This window comes from Marmota marmota, unplaced genomic scaffold (genome assembly GCF_001458135.2).
Source record: "Marmota marmota marmota unplaced genomic scaffold, marMar, whole genome shotgun sequence".
NCBI classification, from domain to species: domain Eukaryota; kingdom Metazoa; phylum Chordata; class Mammalia; order Rodentia; family Sciuridae; genus Marmota; species Marmota marmota.
Window position 1 is genome coordinate 7,730,501 of NW_025999842.1, and position 10,414 is coordinate 7,740,914.

Genomic DNA, 10,414 nt, shown 5'->3' on the forward strand with positions numbered 1-10,414 from the left:
AGTTCCCAAGGACAGATTCTCCCTGGAGCTTTTGGGACTGTGCTCTCTTAGGGCAGGGAAAATGCCAGAGCTTCAGCATGTCAACAACTTAGTGTGGAATGCTCAACTGGCCTAGCAAAGATTCCCTCTGGAGTTTTGAGGGCTGCACACTTCCAGGGCCAGCCTAACACCAGAGGACCTGTTCTGCAGACTGTCAGCAAGTTAGTGCAGAATTCAGAACCCGCCCCCCCCCCAAAGATTCTCTGGAGATTTGGGGGCTGTGATTTCCAAGTTTGAGGCTAATGCTGGCTCTACACTGTATTTCCAGCCAACCTTCAGGCAGAGAATGGCCATGGTGTCGCAAAACAACATCGGGGGCCAGGGGACCTGCACAATTCTAGTGCTACCAGACATGGGTCCCACCAAAAAAATCACACAACTTTCACACCCTCCAGTTTTTTCAGCTTTATTCCTGAACAACAAGTTTTGAAGGGAAGTTCTTTCCATGACCCTCTGCATCTGTTTTCCTACCCCTTAGAATCTTCAGTGGGTCATGCCACAGTCTCTCCCCTGAGGAAAATTGACCCTCCATGCAACCACTGCTAACCCAGTACAATTACATGGTCTCAGGGGTCCCAGAAATAGGAAAGGGCAGGGGACTGTGACTCGAAGAGCAGTAAGCTTGGACAATAAGGCCCTTCTCAGAATGGTTCCAGGGGAACACACTGAAACATGCGGAGAACTCCAGAACCAGTTCACTGTGCAGATTTCAGGACTCTTTGCAGTTTAGACCATGCTCTATAGGATGCTGAATCCTGTGCTAGTGGAGCTCACTAGGGCTCTCCCTCCCTCACCTAGACCCCCAGCTACCTCACCCACCAAGCTGCTCCATGGTCAGGGCTGGAGCACTCCACTGCTCCCACTCTTCCACTATCGGAAATTTCTAGGTATCTCCAAGTCCTTGTCTCTCAACTATTGCCTTCCAGTTCTCTCCAGTTCACCCACCTCAACAAGCAACTACACTCCTGTTGTTTTGATTCTCACTTGTGGAAAAAGCAAGCAAATGCTGAGGATCTCTAATCTGCTATGTTGAGCCTCCCTTTTTGATTTCTTTCCTCAGTTTTGTAGCTTTCCCTATGTAAGTCTCATACATTTTTGTTAGGATTATATCTAGGAATTTCATTTCTGGGAAGTCCTAATGTAAAAAGCATTGTGTTTCTAATTTCAAATTTTACTTGCTCATTGCTGGTAAATGGAATTACACATTAACCTTGTATCCTTGACAGCTCAGCGTTTTTTTGAAAAGGAAATTAGAATAAAAACTTGAGTTTTTAATCATGACCACAATGTGCCCTCCCAGTGCTGGAATCATTATGGACAATCATGAAACTGATTATGATCTGAATTTCTCAGGATAGTAATTGCAAGACCATTAGTTGATTGTTTTAATACAAAATACCTAATCCACTAGCAGTGATTTAAGTCAGGAAATTGCCTACATTCTTGCTTGTTACCCTGATGGAATACAGCCTCAAGACAGAATTGGCCATTTCTCCAAGTATCCTTAGCTTCTTTTAGTGGAAAATAGTATTGCCACAGTTAGGAACACTGAGGTGTGTCATGGAGTCACGTTGTTCCTGAGCTATTTTAGTGGAAGAACTGAACAGAATTGTCATGTAAAAAACGACAAAATCATGGAATTTGCAGGGAAATGGATGGCATTAGAGCAGATTATGCTAAGTGAAGCTAGCCAATCCTTAAAAAACAAATGCCAAATGTCTTCTTTGATATAAGGAGAGCAACTAAGAACAGAGCAGGGAGGAAGAGCATGAGGAAAAGACTAACATTAAACAGAGACAAGTGGTGGGAGGGAAAGGGAGAGAGAAGGGAAACTGTATGGAAATGGAAGGAGACCCTCATTGTTACACATAATTACATATAAGAGATGGTGAGGGGAAAGGGAGAAAAAAAAACAAGGGAGAGAATTGAACAATAGCTGATGGGGTAGAGAGGGAAGAGGGGAGGGAAGGGGAGGGGGGATAGTAGGGGATAGGAAAGGTAGCAGAATACAACAGTCACTAATATGGCATTATGGAAAAATGTGGATGTGTAACCGATGTGATTCTGCAACTTGTATTTGGGGTAAAAATGGGAGTTCATAACCCACTTGAATCAAATGTATGAAAGATGATATGTCATGAGTTATGTAATGTTTTGAACAACCAATAAAAAAATATATAATTAAAAAAATGATTGCATATTGAAAATTCCTATCTAGTTACAACATGTCATCCCAACTACATTTATTGATTTCTTCTAAATTGAATATCTCATGCTGATTTTTTCCTTACAAAATTAGGATAAAAATTACTTACTTTGTTCCACAACCTGAATTTAAAAAAAAAGCAACAGCACTCAAAAATGGAAAAATGAGCATATCACCAAAGAAAGGGTCAGTCTACAGGCCCAAGCTTCTTATCACTTCCTTGGCTGGTATATCTTCTTATCAGGCCACATGTAAATTTTCTTCTTGTACTTAAAACTCTACTGGGGGTAAAATCATTGGCTTAAAACAGTTTAATTCATATTATTTTTATTTTTATAATTTCAATCACAGATATGCTGGCTAAAAATCATCAAGTATATGAATCGAGACATTCTATGATCTCTGTCCATAACCGGCGTGACCCGGTTGCATCAGGAACAACACAAATTGGAGGGAAGCTGCCTGCAGACCCTCCTGAGGGATCACTTTTTTGCCCTCCTCTTTATCTTTCCTCTGCTGCCAAGGACTTGGGGACTTTGTCCATCTCTGGGCTGTTGGAGAAGAGAAAATACATCCTCTTCCGTGGTTTAATATATATATTATACACAGTTGAATTCTAACACTTATGATATACTGTAAGGTCTTTGCAAAAACATGAGGGAGAGATATTACCATTCTTTCCTCACATTTTTTTTTTGTAGTAAGAGCTCTTTAAATCTACTCATGGTGATTTTCAAACATGCAGTACATTGTTATCAACTATAGTTACCATTTTGTACACTAGATCTCTTGATTTGTTTCTACTGTCTAACTAAAATTTTGTATCCTTTGATCAACATGTCTACAATCCCTGCATCCCCAGCCCTTGGTAATCATCATATATATATATATATATATATATATATATATATATATATATATATATATATATATATCCTTCTCTGCCAGCTGGCATGCCCTTCTGCCTTCCTCTCTGCTCTTTTCACTCCTTTGATACAGCAAGTTTCAGCTTCTAACATTGACCCAAAGGCCCTATAAGGCATGGCTCACCCATGACCATATGTCACATCGACACAGTTTCATGATAGTTTTATCTGCCTTCAGGTAAAAGTTTGCTGGGGCTGCCTCCTCTGGGCACATTCTCCAGTCCTTGAATGTGTACATTTGGTATGTCCTGGATTGACTTGTCCCAACCCACTCTATTACTTTTAAGTTATGTAAGAGGTTAATATATCTAACAACCATCTATGGACACAAAGAGACCATGAAAAATAAGCTAGAAAAGAGAACTCTGAGCTTCTGTAGCTACCCAAAAAATCCCAGGTGAATAGATGCTTGTTGGGTAGCAGTGAAACAGACAACAGGACCTAAATATTTTTAGTGGTCAGAGTACATTTTTGTGAAATAGAGTTGCAAATATGTATATTAAAAAACTACCCATCTTGGGCAAATTATTTAACATGTTGAACCTCGGTTTCATTCCTACAAAAAGGGAATGATATCACATCATTATTCACAATAATCAAGATAAGAAATTAACCTAAGCATCCATCAACAAATGAAATTACATAATGGAACATGTGTCTGCCTTATAAAAGAAGAAAGTAATGTCACTTTTGACAATGTGGAAGAACTGGGGAATAAATATTACGTTAATTTAAATAAGCCAGGCACAGAAAGATAAATATCATATGATCTCACTTATCTGTGGAATCTGAAAAAAAGAAGGGAAGGAAAAAAGGAAAGAAGGAAGGAACTCAGAAGCGGAGAGAATGGTGGTTACCAAGGGCTGGGGATGGAGAGATTGTAGACATGTTGATCAAAGGATACAAAATTTTAGTTAGACAGTAGAAACAAATCAAGAGATCTAGTGTACAAAATGGTAACTATAGTTGATAACAATGTGCTGCATGCTTGAAAATCACCAAGAGTAGATTTAAAGAGCTCTTACTACAAAAAAAAAAAAAAAAGGTGGGGGAAGAATGGTAATATCTCTCCCTCATGGTTTTGCAAAGACCTTAACAGTATATCATAAGTGTTAGAATTCAACTGTGTACAAAACTTGTCTGTAGTACTGAATGATCCTGAGCCAATTATAGCCAGATTAAATGTTACATTAAGCTTTTTCACAAATAAACAAAAATCATATAAATATCATCCCCTTAGCAAGTAACCCCAGTGTGCCAGGATGCCTGTGGCAAAGAGTTCCACCATGTATTCATCTCAAAACTGGTCTCAGTCAATGGAACTGCTCCTGGGGCCCCGCAACTCTGGTGAGTCACCTGATCTGCTAAACAGGGAGAAGGAGTGGACCCTAGAGAACAAGAAGCCAACCAGTACACATTCTGCAAAGAGGAGAGCCATCATCAAGGTGTGAAATGTTCCTGATGCTTCCAAAAGAAGCCATGTATGATCAAAAAGACCTGGATCCATCCTGGCAGATGGCACCACTGGTAAAGGAGTCAAGAGGCTTTACTCACGCTCTCAAGAGTGATCTCTGAAAAATCTCAGCTTACTCTTAAGAGTATATAGGAACAAGGTCAGTTTTAACCAACTTGGTCTTAAACGTCTGGCAGAAGAGTATAGCCTAAGCACAGTCCTACATGGACATTTGGAAGGAAAAACAATGGTTTTTTAAATGTAACTTAAGATGTATTTGTGTGTCAGCCCTATCACTGAGCCATATTCTCAACCCTTTTTTACATTTTATTTAGAGACAGGGTCTCACTAAGTTGCTCAGGGCCTCACTAAGTTGCTGAGGCTAGATTTGAACTCACAATCCTCCTGCCTCAGACTCCCAAGCCACTGGGATTATAGGCATGCACCACCACACCTAGCAAAGGAAGGGTTTTTGTATGGGAGTGCCTAATAATAATAATCACAAAGGACTCTACAGTTGCAAGTTTGTCTTGAGTTGATTTGAGCCTGATCTCATAGACCCATAAATATTCCTAATCTCCTACATTGATAAACTTGATCTGTTTTTCACTGATATGATTATGAATTATTGTCTTCATGGTTTTCAGAGACTGGCTGCAATATTAATCACTTTTTTACTAATTGTTTACAAAAAAATAATGCTTTGCTGTCTTGTTTATTGTTGTCTTAGCGTGATCACTGTTCTATGGATGCCTTGTCCAGTCACCTGCCATCTGCCACTGTGGACCTCTGAACTGCTCTGATGCAGAATGCCCTTAACTGTCCCCCAATTTTGCCTTATTTCAGCAGGAAGAAGATTGGAGATGTCTTTGTCCATTTTTCCTTAGAAATGGAATATAGAAATTGACAATGGGGAAATGCAACAGTGGTCCACTTTATGCTTTGGATATAGCTCTTGCTGCTCTGCCACTGCCAATTTATTTTTTAAATGGACATGTTCTTTCTCTGCCTCTCTCCCTGTTTCTCCCTCACTAATCTCAGAGGAATTAGGATTACTTTCTTCTGCATTTTAGGCAGATTTATCAATCTTTGAGTACACACACACACCCCATAGGAATGAGGTAATCCAGACTTTGGGGATGGTACCAGAAGATCTCAGAAATGACCATCTCCCAAATTAACAAGTGAATTACAACTCCAACAGAGAACCTGTGGAATATAACCTTTGAATCACCTCATTAAAAGCCCCCTAGTCCTGCTGATGGGCAGAATCACAGCCTTTGGGATAGGAGACCCCTAAGTTTCTCATTTGCTAGCAACACAATAAAACTTCTTTTGCCTTTTTCTAAAAAAAAAAAGACTGACCTCAGATTTTTAACTCAGTTCACCTAAATGAATCCATTATCTCATATTATCTCAGCATATTTAAAGAGAATTTGATTTTTATTTAAGACTTTGTGATAAGATTTAAAATGGGTTCTCATCACACACACACACACACACACACACACACCTCACTCAAACATATTACCCGTTAGATAGCTCCAGTAGTATACTGGTAAATATTTAACAACTGACTTTCAAGAAAAAATGCATGCATTTACACACAGTCACATATTTATTATGAGTTTTACTGATAGAACTATTGCACATAATTTACAAATAATAATGAAATATAAAATAATCTTTATTTGCATTCCATATAACTGATTTGTTCTCATAGAATACTTCATTAATTTTTGAAGAACTATTGTATCCATAGCCAATCTCTGGTTCAATTCAACTATAATTTGACAAATATATTTATAAACCCACCTGTTTTCTGGTAAATTAAAAATTCATTTTAATCAACTTGATATTTTTGTTGTTGTTGTTAAAGTATTTGCCATTCCACCACAAATAATATAAATTAAATTAATACTTCTTGCTGGGCACAATGGCACACACTTGTAATCTCTGCTACTTGGGAGACGAAGGCAGAAGAATCCCAAGATTTGGACAGCCTGGGAAACTTATCAAGACCCTGTCTCTAAATTATTTAAAAAACTTAATTAGTTAAAAGGCTGGAGATGTGGCTTAGTGGTAGAGTGCCCTTGGGTTCAATCCCCAGTTCCACAAATAATAAAAATAACAAAAATTAAATTAATTAAAACCTCTTTTAGCTTTAGCACTACATATGCTATTTATTATTGATGTGAACAAAATCTTTGCTGAATCAAGTAATAATATTTAAATACTGAAAGGCTGTGTCCTCAAAGTTTTTGTGTTATCCCCAATGTAATGACTATTGACACTATACCTTTCTATTTTCTTTTCAGTCTGGGAGATTAAATCTAGGGCCTCCTGCTAGACAAGGATTCTACTTTACTTGGGGAATCTCCTGTGACCCTGTGAGTGTTTCACATACACAGCCTGGCATTATCTGCAGCACTATCAGCTCTGAGATAGCTGGAGTCCAAGAAGGTTCCTGTTTTTTTATTATTACTCATCTTCTTTCAAGCAGATTTTAAGATAGTACCACTTGACTTGCACTACTGAAGCAGCTACTCCGTTTCCATAATTTAGAGGCAAGACTAAGCACAGAATACATAAAAACTCAATGCAAAGTGGTATTCTGGATTGTGTCCTGAAACAGAAAAGGGACATTAAAGGAAAGGCTAGTGGATCCAAATTAAATCAGGAGTGAAGTTGCTAGCTCTGTATATTGACGTTAATTTTGTTTGTTTGTTTCAGTAGTTATGTGAATTAACATAAGGGAATATGGATGAAAAATGTGTGGGAACTGTTAGGGTTTAGATATGGTATCCCCTGAAAGCTCACATGTGAAAAAAATGTAAGAAGGTTTGGAGGAGAAATGATTGGGTTATAGCCTTAGCCTAGTTAGTGAGTTAATCCCAGGTGGGATTAACTAAAATGGTAGGGTGTGGCTGGAAGAAGTGGGAATTGGGGCGTGGCTTTGGTGTATGTATCTGGAGAATGGAGTGAGTATCTCTCTCTGCTTCCTGATCTCTTGTGAGCTGTTTCCCTCTGCCACATGCTTCCGCCATGATGTTCAGCCTCACTTCAAGCCCAGAGGACCTGAGCAGGCCTTCTATGGACTAAGATCTCTGAAACCATGAGCCCTCTAATAAACCTTTTCTCCACTACAATTGGGCTGGTCAGTCTTTTAGTCATAGCAGTGAAAACGCTGACTCAAATAGGAACTCTTTATACTTCTTTGCAACTCTCATATAAGTAAAAAATATTTTGAGGTTATAATTTTTTTCCAGTTTTCATACTCCCATTCTAGTAAATTTGAAGGAGGCGGGGGAGAGCAGAGCAAAACTTGCAAAGCGTGGCTTTATAGGGTGTTTCAGAAGGAAGGATCTTGAGCAGACTCTGCTGCTCCCAATCTATATGGCTTTTCCAGAGCAAATATTCACATTCTCTGAGCTTCAAACCCCATGTCTTAAAACCAACTTGCAAGAGACATCTTTTCTACAAATAGTACTGGGAAATCTGGAAACCCACATGCAAAAAAATAAACTTGGAATTTTATTTTACACCATTAAAAAAGTAGAATGAAATAAAAATGTTTAAGAGTTTAAACTATAAAACTCATAGGAGAAAATATAGGAGGAAAGTTTTATGATATCATATTTGCTATGAGTTTTTGGATGTAACACTAAAAGCATAAGCAACAAAAGGGAAAAAAATGATAAATCAGACTTCATTAAAATTAAATGTTGGGGCCAGGATGTAGCTTGGTCATAGAGCACATGCTTGGCATGCAGAAGGACCTGGGTCCAATTCCCAGAACTACCAAAAAAAAAAAAAAATCTTTGTTATCAAATGACATTATCAACAGAGTAAAAAAAAAAACCCATTAAATGGGAGAAAATATTTTCAAATCATGTATCTGCTATTATCCAGAGCATATAAAGAATTTCTACAACCCAATTAAAACATAGGCAAAGGACATGAATAGACAGTTCCACAAAGAAAACATACAAAAGAACAATAAGCACATGAAAAGATGCTCAACCCTAGCTTGATGCATTTTGGAGAAGTGTGTGTAATCATTAGAGAAATGCCAATCAAAATCACAATGTGATGCTACTCCATATCCCTCAGGATGGCTATCATTTAAGATAACCAGATGAAAGTAAGTGGAGAAAGGAGAACTTTTGTGTATTGATGGCAAAAATGTAAAATGGCGCAGACACTCTAGAAGAAAATGTGCTGCTTCCTCAAAAATTAAACTTAAGAATTATCCTGTGATCCAACAATTCACTTCTGAGTGTATAACCAAAAGAAGTAAAGGAAGGAACTTGAGTAGATATTTGTACATTATTTTCATAGCAGCTTTATTCACAAGAGCCAAAGGTATCCATCAACTGACGAATGGACAAACAAAACGTGGTATTACATAGAATGAAACATTATTCAGCTGTTAAAAAAAGGCAATTATTACTTACTGTGTACAATATGGATGAACCTTGAAAACATTCGGCTCAGTGAAACAAGCCAGTCACGAAAGGACAAATAGTATATATTCGCATTTACAGGAGGTACTTAGAATAGTCAAATGCACAGAGACAGAAATTAGAACACCGGTTGCCAGGTGTTAGGGAAGAGGAAATGAGGAATCATTGTTTAATGGCTACAAAATCTCATTCTGGGAAGACGAAAAAGTTTTGAAGATCAGTGGCCGTGATATATACTTAATGCCACTTAACTGTACACTTAAAATGGTTAAATAGCAAATTTTATATTATGTGCATTTTCACACTATTTAAAAAATCTTTTAAATAACAGGACTAGCTTGATGCATTTTGGAGGAGTGTGAAAAATAGCTAATGGGGACCCAAACTAATTCTCATTCCCATTTCTTCCCAAAGCTGCTAGAGTGTTGGTTATATTTAATTCGAGCCCTGGAATCAATCCAGGGACATCCAGAGGGACATTCTGCAGCAATTTTAATTCAATAATAATGAAATGTTTGTTATATGTATTCCTATTATTGCCTTCCGTCACACACACACACACACACACACCATCCTTAAAACCTCAAAAATAGAACAGAAAAAAGAGATTATCGGAAAAGCAACAGAGGACAGCAGAGTGCCCAAAGAGCTGTCCGAGAACTCCTTCACTACCCCAACCCCACGCCCCATGCCCGCAGGATCCGATTAGCTTTCCGGAGCTGTCCAAGCATTGCTGTGCTGTCTTATCACTGAGATTTTAATCGCAAATAAACGAGGGACTGCATCCTAGTGATTTCTTAACTTCTGAGAGACTGCAAATCTAAGCACTTTAGACTTGCTGAGCTCTCAAAACTACACTTGCTGAGCTCTCAAAACTACACAGGGCGTCACATCTTAAAAGGAGCTTTTGGCTTCCGCAGCCCAAATTGCAAAGCGCTCCTCTTTCCTGCCTCGCTTCTTACTCTGCGCCCCCACCGCACGCGCACCGACTTGCTCATCTTGCTTTCCGCCCCTTCTTTTCTCTCTTTTTGCTCTTCAAAGTGAAAGCTCTCGCAACCACAAGTCCAACAGAAATCATACATTCTCGCAGAGAAACCCCCAAGAGGCGAGGATCAGTGAGGATCCCCACACTTGGCGAACCGTTCCAATTCCTTCCGCGCACCGGGGAAACGAAAACCACCAGCAGTGGGGTTGACGGTGCCCAGACTCCCGGGATCGCTGCCGGTGCCCGCTCACCGCCCGGAACAACTTCCTCACTGTTCCTTTAGGCAACTCTTGCCAGCCCCTAGCGGCGCCCCGGGCTCCAGGTGCCAGGGTCGGATCG

At 39.1% G+C, this 10,414-nt stretch overlaps 1 protein-coding gene across 1 annotated transcript in view; it reads left to right on the plus strand.

Annotated features, from left to right (window-relative positions):
* The first annotated feature begins 4,433 nt into the window (after positions 1-4,433).
* Positions 4,434-10,414, plus strand: part of Nt5e (5'-nucleotidase ecto) — a 53,526-nt gene continuing 47,545 nt past the window's right edge. Inside the window, exons 1-2 of the mRNA XM_015497007.2 lie at positions 4,434-4,518; positions 10,132-10,314. Of these exons, the coding sequence (XP_015352493.1) occupies positions 4,434-4,518; positions 10,132-10,314 (268 nt within the window). The remainder of the gene's footprint in view (positions 4,519-10,131; positions 10,315-10,414) is intronic.